We start from the raw sequence: 15,926 nt of genomic DNA on the forward strand, positions 1-15,926 counted from the left end.
ACTTATTATTATCATAAATAATTATATAATTCATTTTCAATCTGTATGTGACAGAATGAATGAAGTATAAAGCTTTGTATAAAAGCGTCAGCTAAATGAATAAATGAATAAATGAAGTAAATGGTGGTGATTGACACCTATCAGTGAAGAGTGCCTCCTATTTAAGAGCTGGTTGGCTGTAGCCTGTGATGCATCCCGTCCAGCTCCTTCCCTTTCTGTTTGTTGACAGTAGCTGCATGTATGTCATAGACAGTAAAAGAAATGGACACAGTGACCCCATTGATTTCAACGGAGAAAAGTGAAGTCAATTAGAAGCACTCACTTCCTGATGGCTCCTGATGGATTATTTTGTCATTTTGCCTCCACGTCCCCCCGATTGCCCGCGAGCTTCACTTCGTGTCCATACGGTAATTTCTCTACTGTGCGATAGAGAGTCGCGTGATTATGACGCATTTGTTAGGCTATTTTTACAAAAACTGCTTCTACGGGGCTATAACATAAGATACAAGGTAATGGAGCCTTTTATACATTTTCGTGTTTCTTTAGAAATAAATAATGGACAAATGGAGTCTTTAAACGCCTTAGATGTAAAGTCAATGGAATGCTAACAGCAGGTGATGGTCTGCAAATCAATGGCGGCGCCCAGGGAAGCTTCAGTTTCGGCTGAAAGATTACCCCCTTGATGTATGTACTGTTAGCATGTAGCAGTTTGCTAACTTTTTAATTACTGTTTGTTCATAGTGGTGGGCAGATCGAGGTTTCGTATGGGATTATTTTTGTGCCTTTAATATTGAACATAACTTTTCAAGAAACTAATGAAAATATAAATAGACACTGAATAAAATGTCTTTGAAACCGGAAAAAAATAAATAGCAGGCGAAATGTTTGACTGTGTTTTTAATATACTGCATGTTTTGCTAACTGTTTTATCCTTTTTCTTTCGCTGATCTGTATTTACAAATGCACTTCCAGAGTTATCGTTTACGCTCCCTGAGTTTTCGTTCGCCATTCTGGCACATTTCTATCGTGGGGGCGGGGCTAACAGTGGTGTGTTCTCATTGGCCACTGAGTTTCTGAGTTTCTGGAAGTGAAGACGTCAGTGTTATGTTTACATATGTGGATGTGAGTGTCTGTGAGCAGCTTCCTATTTCATTTTAGTGATATAAAGTATAAAGATATAAAGTGATACTACATTGATGAGATGAGTTCCTAGGAAAAGCACAGACGAATAACATAGTTATCATCAATCATCAGGGTTTGTTTTGTTTGTTCTATGAATGGCTTAGCTAAACAGGCCAATAAGAGACATAACTAGCATTATTAATTTTAATGAAACTAATGTCTAATTAAAATGTTTACAAATGTATAAAACTCATCAGAGATCAAGTAAAACCAACAGACACTTGTTCATGGTTCTCATTGACTTCTCATGATTCATGGGTTGACAGATCATTGCCCCCAGCGGTGAACGATTGAAATTTCGAAGTGTTTCAAAACGTTTCAAAACAGTTATTACGTAATGAAGCCTCATTTACTGAAATCATGTGATTCTGGCAGTTTGATACACGCTCTGAACTATTGATCTGGAACAAAAGATTCGTAAAGGTTTTGAAGCTTCATGAAGCAGTGTTTTGAAATTGCCATCACTAACTGTTCGTGTGGCATTTACTATTTGTTTGTTGCATCCTAGCCTGTCTTTTTATCACTTTATGTGTTTCCTTCGGCTTGCTTCAGTATTGGATTTGACGACTGCTCATCTCTCAGGAAGCTGTTTTGTTGCAAGCAGACTGTCTGGCTTTGCATGGGGATTGGTTGACGTGCTTTTAGTAATGTGCAGTTCCCTTTCGAACGGTCAGTCGTATTGTGTAGCTATACGCTATGGGGAAAACTCAGTTTTCTCTGAATTCTGAAGCCTTTTGTATAATAACGCAGTAGGGCTGTGTATTGGCAAGAATCTGGCGATACGATACGTATCACGATACATGGGTCACGATTCGATATATTGCAATATATTTCGATACTGTGCATAAGGCGATATATTGGGATTTTTTTAAAGTAGGACTATAATTTTAGAAAAAGTAATATTTAAAAAAGACATGATGTGCATAAAACTCAAAGAAGTTTACTTTTGGTAAACAATTCAGTACACAGAAAATCAAACAGTTTGGGATTTGTGGTTCACAGGTTCTTAGTGAGCAAATTTTTATATGCTCAAGTAGGCCATAATAAAAGAAAATACATAGCCCCTGTCACAATACATAACACATACACATTATGTGCAATCTGAAAAAATAAAAGACATCTGTCTGTGTCAATAAAAAAAATGTTTGCACTATTCCTAGAACACAGGGTACATCCAACAGACCAACACGTTTTGTGTTGCAAAAACACGAACACGATTCCTAAAGGAAACATTAAGGAACAAATGTAAATTGTCAATTAAAGAAAATACATAGCCCCTGACTGTGACATCTAGGCTAATGCATAACGCATTAGGTGCAATCTGTCATTAGAAAAATGCTTGCAGCCTTGCACTAATATGGGTACATCCAACACATAACACTTAGTGTTACAAAAACACAATTCCTAAAGGAAACATTTAGGAATGTAACACTAATTAAATCAATGAAAAGGGAAGCTTATTTAATCTTAAGGTTTTTGTGGAGGAAAACCAGCTGATCAACATGCTCAGGCTTTAAGACACTTCTCTGTGCATTAACAATATCTCCCGCAGAGGAGAAAACTCTCTCCGAAGAGACACTTGTACCGGGAATGCAAAGAAAGCGCTTTGCAACTTTGGATAGGTGAGGGTACTCGTGCTCATGGAACTTCCACCAACTGAGAGGATTCTCTGGAAGTGGCAAAGGGGGTTCTTCCCTAAAACGTTTAACCTCAGCTGTTGCAGTGTAATGTGTAGATTTTGGTGTTGCATTGTTTTTGGTAGAGGCAAAAGTAGGTCCAAGCAAGTCTGCCAAAGCACATGAGCTCCTTGGTCTCTTGCTGGGGGACTGGGTGGATACAGGGCCATCCTCGTAGTTTGGCTGATCAACCTCCTCTGACCGGCCCGTTTCCTCCATTGGACTTTCTACCTCTCCTTGCTGCTGAAAAACATTAAATCAAACTAGTATTAGTTTTACAGTAAATTTAAACACCTCACACCCGCTCTGATGTGCACTTCACACATCCACCATCACCTCCTGCAACCCCTCTCCTCCCCCCTTCTGCCATCCAACCTGAGCTTAAGGTCTGTGTGGAGGACGTGAGCCGAGTCTTCAAAAAACAGAAGACTAGGAAAGCTTCAGGCCCAGACGGCATCTCATCTGCTTGTCTAAAAGCCTGCGCTGACCAACTGGCCCCAGTCTTCACGCAGATCTTCAACAGATCATTGGAGCAGTGTGAAGTTCCCTGCTGCTTCAAACGCTCCACTATCATTCCGGTTCCCAAAAAACCTAAAATCACTGGACTTAATGACTACAGACCTGTCGCTCTCACGTCTGTGGTCATGAAGTCGTTTGAAAGACTGGTGTTGGCCTTTCTGAAGGACATCACTGGACCCCTGCTGGATCCCTTTCAGTTTGCTTACAGAGCAAACAGGTCTGTGGATGATGCAGTCAACATGGGACTGCACTATATCCTGCAACATCTTGACAGACCTGGGACTTATGCACGGATCTTATTTGTGGACTTCAGTTCGGCCTTCAATACCATCATCCCTGATCTTCTCACAGCCAAACTGACTCAGCTCTCCATGCCATCCTCAATCTGTCAGTGGATCTCCAGCTTCCTGACCGACCGGCAGCAGCGAGTGAGACTGGGGAAGCTCACATCCAGGACCCTCACCATCAGCACTGGCGCCCCCCAAGGGTGCGTTCTCTCCCCACTGCTCTTCTCCCTGTACACTAATGACTGCACTTCTAAAGACCCCTCTGTCAAGCTCCTGAAATTTGCAGACGACACCACCGTCATCGGTCTCATCCAAAATGGTGACGAGTCTGCTTACAGACTGGGGGTTGAACAGCTGGCTGTCTGGTGCAGCTATAACAACCTTGAGCTGAACACGCTCAAAACAGTGGAGATGATTGTGGATTTCAGGAGAAAATCCCCAGCACTCCCCCCTCTCACCATCATGAACAGCACTGTGGAAGCAGTGGAGTCATTCAGGTTCCTGGGCTCTACCATCTCTCAGGACCTGAAGTGGGCAAATCACATTGACTCCATTGTGAAAAAGGCCCAGCAGAGACTGTACTTCCTTCGCCAGCTGAAGAAGTTCAATCTGCCACAGGAGCTGCTGATCCAGTTCTACTCAGCCGTCATTGAGTCTGTTTTAAGCACTTCCATCACTGTCTGGTTTGGTTCAGCTACCAAATCGGACATCAGGAGACTACAACGGACAGTCCGGACTGCAGAGAGGATTATTGGTGCCCCCTTGCCAACCCTCCAGGACCTGTACTCTTCCAGAGTGAGGAAGAGAGCAGGTAAAATCATCACAGACTCCACTCACCCTGGACACCCCCTGTTTGAACTGTTACCGTCAGGACGGCGACACAGATCACTGGCCACAAGAACATCCAGGCACAGGAACAGTTTCTTTCCACAGGCCATTTCCCTTCTGAACACTTAACATGCCCCCCAAGGCATATGCCTGCAAGTGCAATACTCCCACTGTCTAGTGCAATATTCTCTTAACTCAGGTGATATTTATATTTATATTATTCATACTACTCAAAATACTGTAAATATGTTCATAATCTGTAACATGCACTAGACTCCCACTGTCTAGTGTAATATTCTTTAACTCAGGTGATATTTATATTTATATTATTCATACTTCTCAAAATACTGTAAATATGTTCATAATCTGTAAATGTTTATTCAGACTAAACCCAACTGTGACCCCTTTTTTTTTTACTTTTTATACTATTTTTTTTTTTTTTTTTTTTTATATATTTTATTCTTAGAATTTGTATTACTATGTTTCTTGTTGTATTTGTATTTGTATATGTGCACTGGAAGCTTCAGTACCAAGAAAAATTCCTTGTGGGTGCAAGCACACTTGGCAATAAAGCTCTTTCTGATTCTGATTCTGATTCTGATTATGTACACCAACTAAATCTTATCTTAGCCCAAATTCATCCTATTTTTTTTTTTTTGTGATTCTTTATTTAAACATTTTTAAATGTATAACTATGTACAACAAAGCCCAAGATCCTCCCACAATCATAAAATATAGAGATGAAACTTAATAAATTAAAATGAAATAAAGTGACAAGAAAAATAAAATAAAACTATTATCAAAACATACAATAGGAGGATACATATTAATCATACTATTTTTGTATATAGATTCAAGTCCAATTAAATGGAGATTATATTACTATTTATTTACACTGTAGGCCTAATGTGATAATATATTATTTCCTAATAATATTTAATAATATTTAAACATAATATTTCATTTGTGTGTGTATTTGATGTATTTATTTGTTACTTACATTCTGTTGCTTGGTGAGGTCATCCACCACAGCATCAGTTATTTTGAAGTAGATGTCATTGGCCTCTGCTTCAGAGAGAAATGGTAGATCCTTAAACCGAGGATCAAGAGCTGATGCCATTCGCAGTATATCCTGTTCATCACCAGCATATCTCTTTCCTAGATCTTTTGCTATAGCAGCCTTGATACTCTTCACGGTTTGTGTGTCATCCAGGTGTTCTTCTGTGCCCGTGACAAGCTTTGCATAAAGTGGTGCAATGATGGAAACAGTAGGCATGCTCTCCTCTGACATCACTAAGGTAGCATCCTTCATGGGCTTGAGTGCCTTGAGTACTGCTTCAGCACATGTGATGTCAGCATCAGTCAGTGTGAATATATCCTTCTCACTCTTGCGGACCTCTGTTGAAAGGAGAGCTGCACAGATGGCTGGCTGCTGCTCTAAAAACCTGTCCACCATATCATACGAGCTGTTCCACCTTGTAACAACGTCTGTAATTAGTCTGTGCTTTGGTAGCTTGAGCAGGAGCTGATTTTGTTTAAGCTGCTGGCTAGCTATGGTGCTGCGTCTGAAAAATGCGGTGACGCGTCTGACCCTGCCGAGTAGTCGATCCACTGATGGCACTTTCAGCGCTTTCTGTGAGGCGAGGTTAAGACTGTGTGCAAAGCACCGTATGTGGCTCATTCCGGCAAGTTCAGCCGCCACATGCATATTTGCTGCATTATCTGTAACTAAGACAGGATCTTTTATGTCCAGACGCCACTCAGCAACAGCCTCTTTCAGTAGGGCAGCGATGTTCTCTCCGGTGTGGCTATCGTACATCGCTCTCGTCTGCAGTACACAGGATTCCAGCTTCCATTCGTCAGTTATGTGATGGACCGTAAGCGTCACATATGACTCGGTAGCCCTAGACGTCCAAACGTCACACGTCAAGGCAACCTTCTCAGCTAAAGCTAGACATTCCAACACGTTTGTTTTAACCTCCTTGTAAAGATTGGGCACAGCGATATCAGTGATGTGTTGCCGGGACGGTATAGTGTAACGAGGCTCCATTGTTTGCACCACGGAAACCTTCGTTTTCAACCACACTGAGCGGGCGCATGTCTTTACAAATGAAATAAACTACCGACTGGGTTATTTTGGTTGCACGAGTTGAAGTCGTTGGTAATTTGTGCGTTTGAACTTGAGCAAGGGTGAGTTGTGACGAGTCGACTCGTTTAGCTTGCTGTTCGTTTAACTGAGTGTCTGAATGGTGTCTTGCTAAATGTGCCCTCAAATTCGTGGTATTACCAGAGTACTTGACTTTTCCCTGACACAGTTTACAAACTGCATGGCTCCTGTCGATATCGGTGATGCCCTCTTTACACTGGAAGCCAAAATGTTTCCACACTTCAGCACGGAATGCTGCGGGAGCCGGTCTTACATGTGGTTCAGCCATAACTACTACGTTGTTATTAGCTTCTAGCAAAAAGTTAAACACTGTGAGGACACTAGTGGTGCGTCTCAGCATAGCCATCTAGCGGAAGGGATTTAAACATAAACGTGAACCGTCTTACCATGAATATTTTTGCACGTAAACAAAAACAAAAAAAAACAAAACAAAAAAAATCGATATTGCATTTTTGAAAATCGATACAGTATTGCAAAATAAAATATCGCGATACTCAAGTGTATCGATTTTTTCTTACACCCCTATAACGCAGTGCTACTGCATAGCCATACCAGTGCAGTGATCTACTCACATGATATTGGTTGGTCAATGGTAACTGCACAAACCTATGGCAGAGTGGCGTAACTGCGCGAACCAATCGGTGCACAGCCCGCCGAGCTGAGCGCAAAGCCCGCCAGAATGGCCGCTCTTACTGAGACAAGCTGCTCCCAAGCTGAAAAGACTCCGCCCCTCGTGCTCTCCTGTTTCCTTTTCCTCTTGAGCCTCTGAGGAAAAAATGGCGAAGTCAGAGGGCTGAGCATTTCGAAGTTAGTGTGCTCACACCGGCTCAGACCCCGCGTGCCTCACTTTCTCCACAGAGAGAGATATTAACCTGTGTTGTTCTCAGTGTTGAGCAGTAGCATCGCTACAAGTAGTGACGTTACTGGCTTAACTACATTTCTCTATAGCGTGGTGGTCGCTGTTTTCTGAATCAAATAGCTTTTCAGTAGCAAAGCTCTTTTGTTGATCAAGTAGTGTGGCAGCGTCCACACAAGTTGAAGCTACATTTTCTGAAGCACAAGCTCAAATCGGATGCTAATACAACTGCTAAGGATCACTGATCCTGGATCATTAATGTAGTAGTGACACCGCCCTACGCGGACCTGCCGGTGACGACTTCTTCTTTGTGTTTTACGGCGGTTGGCAACCAGCTTTTTGGTGCATTACCGCCACCTTCTGCTCCGGAAAGTGACATCACATACTCTACTTGGGCTGACACGCAATAAATTTACTTGATGGAAAGATGGCAGAAGATGAGGACAGAGAACAATTGATCCCTAGGGGGGAGTCGCCGTGGCCGTACCTCGAGAAGTACATGATAATGATTGAGACAGCAGAGTAAAAGTATGTCTTTAGGTGCTTATTGTGCAATCCAAAAAAGAAGCTGCTCTCAACTTCGAAGACATCAAACACGAATTTGAGAACACACATTCAGGTGATTCCTGAATTAGATAGCTAACACAACCATCGCAATTCAGTAGTCTACAGCTAGCAACCTGTCAACAGCTAACCACTAGCTAGATCCCTTGAATTGGTAACACTTTATAATAACGTAACGTTCAATTATAAGTTACTTATAAGTTATTAGTTAAAACTAATCATTTACAAAACATTACTATACATTCATAAATTATTAATAAGTGGTACGATAACAGTAACCCCTCCTTGAACTGCCACCTTACCGTGGTGGAGGGGTTTGAGTACCTGAATGACCCTAGGAGCTATGTTGTCTGGGGCTATATGCCCCTGGTAGGGTCTCCCAAGGCAAACAGGTCCTAGGTGATGGGTCAGACTAAGAGCGGTTCAGAAACCCTTTATGACGTCAACAAATGCGAGGACCGTGACGTCGCCCGGCATGGCACAGCCGGGGCCCCACTCTGGAGCCAGGCCCGGGGTTGGGGCTCGTATGCAAGCGCCTGGTAGAACATGGTCCACATGGAACATGGAACATGGTCCAACTCGACAACTCGACAACTTCGGGCTCAGCCCGAAGGAGCGACGTGGGGCCGCCCTCCCGCAGGCTCACCACCTACAGGAGGGACCATAAGGGGCTGGTGTGTAGTGGATCGGGCGGCAGTCGAAGGTGGGAGCCTCAACAACTCGATCCCTGGACACGAAACTAGCTCTAGGGACGTGGAACGTCACCTCTCTGGCGGGGAAGGAGCCTGAGATTGTGCGTGAGGTTCAGAGGTTCCAACTAGAGATAGTCAGAATCACCTCCACGTACGTCTTGGGCTCTGGAACCACACTCCTTGAGAGAGGATGGACTCTTTACCACTCTGGAGTTGCCCATGGTGAGAGGTGGCGAGCTGGTGTGGGTTTCCTTATAGCCCCCCAGCTCAGCCGCCATGTGTTGGAGTTCACCCCGGTGAACGAGAGGGTCGTTTTCCTGCGCCTTCGGGTCAGGGATAGGTCTCTCACTGTTGTGTGCGCCTATGGGCCAAACGGCATTGTAGAGTACCCGGCCTTCTTGGGGTCTCTGGGAGGGGTGCTGGAAAGTGCTCAGACTGGGGACTCCGTTGTTCTACTGGGGGACTTCAACGCCCACGAGGGGCAGCGACAGTGACACCTGGAGGGGCGTAATTAGGAGGAACGCCCCCCCTGATCTTAACCCGAGTGGTGTTCTGATATTGGACTTCTGTGCTAGTTACAGTTTGTCCATAACAAACACCATGTTCAAGCATAAGGGTGTCCATCAGTGCACATGGCACCAGGACACCCTAGACCGGAGGTCAATGATCGACTTTGTGGTTGTCTCATCTGACCTCCGGCCGTATGTCTTGGACACCCGGGTGAAGAGAGGGGCGGAGCTGTCAACTGATCACCACCTGGTGGTGAGTTGGATCTGATGGCGGGGGAGGAAGCTGGACAGACTTGGCAGACCCAAACGTACTGTGAGGGTCTGTTGGGAACATTTGGCCGATTCCCCTGTCAAAGAGATCTTCAACTTCCACCTCCGGCAAAGCTTCGACCGGATCCCGAGGGGGGTCTGGAGATATTGAGTCCGAGTGGACCATGTTCTCCAACTCCATTGTTGACGCGGCCACTCAGAGCTGTGGACGTAAGGTCTCCGGTGCCTGTCGAGGCTGCAATCCCCGAACCCAGTGGTGGACACCGGAAGTAAGGGATGCCGTCAAGCTGAAGAAGGAGTCCTATCGGGCCTGGCTGGCTTGTGGGACTCCTGAGGCAGCTGACAGGTACCTGCAGGCCAAGCGGACTGCAGCCCGGGTGGTTGTGGAGGCAAAAAATCGGGCTTGGGAGGAGTTCGGTGAGGCCATGAAGAAGGACTACCTGTTGGCCTCGAAGAAATTCTGGCAAACCGTCCGGCGCCTCAGTAGACTGAAGCAGTGCCCTACCAACACTGTTTTCAGTGGAGGTGGGCAGTTGTTGACCTCGACTGGGGATGTCATCGGACGGTGGAAGGAATACTTCAAGGATCTCCTCAATCCCAATCCCAAACCCCAACGACTACTATGAGTCTGGACAACAACTTTTTTGTAAGTGTTGTCAACATACTGTTGACTGGACCCGCAAAGACACATGTAACGACCATTTGATATCAAAAGTTCATCTCAAGAACAAAGCTAAATCCACAGCGGGCAAATCCCTCCAGGTTACCATTGAGGCAACGACAAAATCAACAGAAGCAAGGCGTGAGTTTGTGGAAGATTTTGTTGCAATGTGTGCTGAAGCTGACATACCACTTGAGAAAATGAAGAGGATACGTCCGTTTCTTGTTAAACATTGCAAGCAGGGAGGTGCACTCCCAGAAAACGCCAGCAGCCTCAGGCAGACCCACCTGCCGCGGGTCTTTGACCAGCACATGGGTAGTTGACAAATAGCCAAGAAAAAGTACTTTTTTTGGAAAACATAACTTTTTAAGAAAAAATACATATATTTATGGAGTAGGAAAACTGCAGTTTCAGAAAATAGTAGTGGTCACTCATTTTGTCAGTGACTTCACATATTTTTTTCACGTTTTCACTCAACAGTACTGTAAATGTGTCCTATGGTGTTGTGACACTGCCACAGTAAAGCCCTGCAATATGCTCACTTAAGTAAAAAAAAACCAAACAAAACGTTTGAGATATCTGTATGTATGTGCCATGCCAATATGTTTATTGTTTATTTATTTTTTGGCATGTATGTTGATTTTGAACATTTGCCTATGCTTATTTTTGAGGGGACTTTTGTTCGGCTCTAAGGACTCTTATTAGGATGAGCTGAGGGATAAAGAAAAGAGGGGGGTGGCCATTTTGAAAGGGGTGTTTGGTGAGGTGGTATGGTTCTTTTGGCTAACCTAGCTCTAAGTTAATTGTCTAAAATGTTCTCTGGGAAGAGAGACTTAGTGTATTAGACGTTGGAGCCATTTCATATGTGCACGCCCTGGTCTGGGATATACATGGTGGACTATACTCTGAGGCCTATTTTTCAGCTGGAGGATAACCTGTTTTTGTGGGGCCTTGAACCAGTGGATTTATATTTTTTCCTCTTTTTGGGGGCAGTTTTTTCATCAGGACTTTAAATTGCCTACATACCTCAAGCAGAAAAGGACTGAGACGGGACTATTTATATTTTGCTTGCATGGACTTACTACTTTTGAACTTTCTTTATTTGGACTATTTTGTTTGAGTTTTACACAAAGAGTCAACAGATTTATGTTATGTTTGCATGTGCTTTACAATGGTCTAAGTTGCCTTTATATGTTCAAACAATGTTGTTTGGGGGTCTTTGATGATTTTTCAATCATGCTGTTCTGTGTAGTATCTTTGAAATCATAAGATTAAAAGGAAACAATAGTCAACTCCCTTTGAGATAATTATTCAACCTTTTATAAAGAGTTGGAGTTGTTATAGTGTGACATTTAAAAAGAACTAAGAAATTATATTAAATAACATAAAAAAAATACTTGAGACAGAATTGTTCACATTATTAAAACATTATTTTCTTAAAGTGATATTTATTTTACATGAAAGTACTAATTAGAATCATTTTCACCATGGATAGATGAACCTGATAAACTTTTCCCTACGAATGTCAATAATACTTTTTCGCCAACCTTACAAAACTGTTTGAAATTGTACCTATTTAAGAGGAGATATTATTGTAACTCTCCTAATGCCAAACTTGACTCTTTTTTTAAAAGATATTTTAAAATAAGTATATTTTTCTGTTGTTTTATGTGTCACACCATAGGACAAAACGTCACACTAAAGGACAAAGATAGTCATTGCATAAAAAGAGTCAGAATATATAGTGTTCACTGTAACAATAATAAAGGAGGACATTTGTTTTTTTGGGTTGAAACTTTATATATTCGTTTTAAAAGCTTCTTAAGGAGGTCTTGTGCTATTGTGTGACATCTGTGTGTCCTATGGTGTGACAGGCCAAAGTGTCACACCAAAGGACATTTCCTGTGACATTTCCTGTCACACCAAAGGATATTTGAGCTTTTGTGGCAGTTAATAACCATGCTAATACTAGCTGAACTGTTATTAGCAATTGACATGATACATTTGCATAATATTACATAGTCCTGCTGTTAAAAATACAAATTTGAATAAAAAAAATAAATTTAGGGATGTCACACTAAAGGACAAAAAAACTTAACAACTTCAGTGGTCTGAAAACATAGTTAAATATTTGAACAATTATGAGAGAAATACTTGCCATGTGCACTGCTCATGGGCTTCATAGGGGTCTTCAGTCACATGACCTTGAATGGGGTCTTTCAACTAAATTTAGTTGTCCATGATATTGCCCAACTTAAGATCAGGTTATTGCATAACACCAAAGGACATTTTTTTCTGTGACAAACTTTATGACATTCCTACACTTTTAGAAATGTATGTATAGGAAAAGTGATGGCCACTTAGTGAAATAGAAACTTGCACAATTATGCCAGGAGTGTTCATTAAGATGTTTAAACATTATTTTCTTTATTTATAAATGTTAATATTTATGAAATAATGTTGTCTACCGTCACACCATAGGACGATTTTGAGATTTGGCTCAAAGTTGTAAAAAAATAAAAAATAACTCAGGTATTAAAACAACAAATTCATGTTAAACAAGAAAATGTTTAACCATTTATAGTATTCTAAATGTAGCGAAGCGCTAGTGAGAGGGCAACTCTATTATATGTGGAGTTGGGCCGAGCAACAAATGGTACACACCCTCAATTTTAGATTATTATTTCCGACTACGCCACCTGGGGAATTTCACCCCAAGAATTTAACACAACCTCTAAACTACTGGCACACACAGGTTCTAATCACTGTTGGAATCAGAGACATAGGTAATGAAAAAGATTTTATTAATTGTTAAAAGACATAATGGTTATAAAAGGCGTTGACCAGCAATCACTCTCATCTATTTGCTTAATTCTATCGTTGGCAGCAGAGGAACCTGGGCTTACCCACAGGGGCAGTCTCAAGATATCACCCTTATGAAAATTACTCTATTCACAGTGCACACACACACACTAACACACACTCAACGACTCATGTCAGAGAAGACCACGACAAGGTCACTCGTCTGCCCCCGGTTGCCCAGGCCCTGCCAACAAAAAAAAAAAAAGACATTATCAAGCAGTGATATGCAAAAACAAAATGATATAACAATATGATGAATAACTTAATAGAATTCCCGGAAGGAACCTACTACTTGGTCCCGACCCGGTCGTCACAAATCAAGACAAAAAACAAAACAAAAGACAAAGCAGAAACTAAAAAAAAAACCACTATAAACAAATGATTACATAAATTCAACAATATAGTTCGACCATAATAATGGTTCAATGAAAGCAATACCTAAATTCGCTAATACAATAATTGAATCAAAATAAACATACAAATTCAAAAATAAATTAATTAAAGAAATAAACAAAAGAAGGCAAACAAAAGAAACTCAAAGCATATCACTGAGAACAGAATTCACTGGAAACAGTGCACTGGAACAGTTCACTCGAGACAGAACACTCGAGACGGTTCACTCGAGTCGGTTCACTCGAGACGGTCCACTCGAGACAGTTCACTCGAGACAGTTCACTCGAGACAGAACAGCAGCCGATGAGACAAAGAGCAAACAGCACTTTACGATGAAGCACAGGGTAGATAATTCTCATGCAGAACGCCGCTATTGTCCTTATCGGGTGCCTAAAAACAAAACAAAAGGTGTTACACTGCGATTCCTTCTCCCTTGGCTTCACGCTCGAGCAGTATACTCACAACAAAACATGATGTCCCGGGATTACTATCCCCAAACTATGCGGTGGATGGAGCCAGATGTCTCCGACAAAGCTCGTTGGCAGAAAGCGCAGATAGATCTTACACTACGTTAAACATACAGATTAGTCAGATTACCCGCTCAGCCAAAGCAATCCATAGAAACTTCATTTACAAAACACCGTCGCATACAAATGCTTCCCTTACCTGTCTCAAATGTCCACATTCAACTCTGCACCGACAGTGGATAAGCAGTTCAGCGATCTTTTACGAGCAACAACACATTTGACACTGCACTCCATCAAGTAGCAGGGTGCGCGGATGACGTCACGGCCCCGTATAGTGACGCACCCTAAGGAACCAACTGATTGGAGGTAACTAGCTCGTCAAGGGGCCGTTCACATGTCGTGTCTTTTGCGCGCTCAATTTTTCCAGGCGCAGCGAGATGAAAAAACATGTGACAAGAACCTATGGAAGGCGAACGGGGCCAAAAGTCTTTAAACGAAACGCGTGATTTTTGACCGCGTCAACACGCACTGTTTGTCCGCGTTAACGGGGCAATTTTTTACGCGTTTCTTTTGTACGTGTAGACACGCCCATTCTGGTCGTGTTAAGGCGTCAGTTATGGTCGCGTTACTTTAGTACGTGTAAAGACGCACAGTTTTACCATGTTAAGACGACCAATTTGAACATGTTTCTCAATGCGCACATTATAGCCGTGTTCGAACTTGTAATATGTTTTTAAAGCAGCACTCAGTAGCTTCGGGATTTCTTCGCTGTTTTCTCGCTTTTTGCTTGCAGTTTTCTCTCTAGAGCTCCCCCCACAGCTTCGGAATAGATATTTGACAACACTGTTGTAAAAACTCGTTGGTGATTCTCAGACACCAGAGGCTATAGATCAACGACATCAAAGCAGATGGGACATTCTTTAAAACGTCTTCTTCATTCGGGTTCGGACAGCGTGAGGGAGCGCAATAATGACAGCATTTTAGCAGATTTCTTTTGGCCGTAAAGCAATTGTTTACATTGCGAGACCTGATATCACGCGAGACTTCCTGACGCAGCGGCCGGCGGGCCGCCGGCTCAAAGTTGCAAGTGCGTATTTTCCGCTCACGGGCACCAGGGGGGTGCGAAACGACCACCATTCAACCCGAAATAAGTAATATAACCATTCCAATGACTCCGAAGCTGTTCAGTTAAGGTAAAAAAAGTTACTTAGTTCACCTTTAAAGCAGACTTACTTTTAGATTTACCCACATTTTAATCCTTTAGTTTATTGTGGCCTTTTTTTTTTTTTTTTTTACTGATATCTTAACTGCTAGAGTAAATTAATTCATGTTACATTGTAAATTAAGTAAATGCTATATATTCCATATTATACAATATCATTTATTTATATGGGTTATTAAATGTTTAAGTTATTGGTTTATCATTTTCAAAAGTATATAACTTACACAGCATAGGCTATATTTATAACTGAACACACACACACACACAGAGAGAGAGAGAGAGAGAGAGAGAGAACTTTATTCACTTTAACATAATAATGTTTTTGTAATTTGGTTTTCAACACAAAACCTTTTATTATCATATTTTTGTCAGAGCTGTTGTGTAAACAAATAAAAATAAAAATAAAATAAGACAGCAGGTTAAACTATGTCCTCAGAACAAGAGTAGCCTAAAGTGTCTGTTTTATCGGTAAAAGCCAATAACCAACTGGATATACAAACTTCTTAAAATTAATTTTCACTTTGTGAATCACAAGTGGTGATAAATGTTTTTAAAGTCTATAAACTGTAACTGTTTTAAACACAAATTGAGACAGAAATTGAGACAGAGAATTTTTAACGCATGTGCTGAGATCATTGACGGGGGAGCTGCGCAATCATATATATATATATAGCCTACTATTAATAAATGAGAAACTTGGCCACTAAATATTTAATATTCAATTATTTTAATGATCACAATTAAAGTTTTAATTTTATTAAATTGAACAAG

The 15,926-nt window shown here is 41.8% G+C and overlaps 1 protein-coding gene across 1 annotated transcript; it reads right to left on the bottom strand.

The window, feature by feature from the left end:
- Positions 1–161: 161 nt before the first annotated feature.
- On the bottom strand, positions 162–6,542 carry LOC309505844 (E3 SUMO-protein ligase ZBED1-like; the record flags this gene model as incomplete). Its single annotated transcript, XM_082179308.1, has 3 exons — positions 162–232; positions 2,768–3,101; positions 5,493–6,542. 3 exons carry the CDS (start codon positions 6,540–6,542, stop codon positions 162–164), a joined length of 1,455 nt encoding a protein of 484 aa, XP_082035434.1.
- Positions 6,543–15,926: the final 9,384 nt, after the last annotated feature.

The sequence above is a fragment of the Leuciscus leuciscus genome (genome assembly GCF_965113295.1).
Source record: "Leuciscus leuciscus genome assembly, chromosome: 9".
NCBI classification, from domain to species: domain Eukaryota; kingdom Metazoa; phylum Chordata; class Actinopteri; order Cypriniformes; family Leuciscidae; genus Leuciscus; species Leuciscus leuciscus.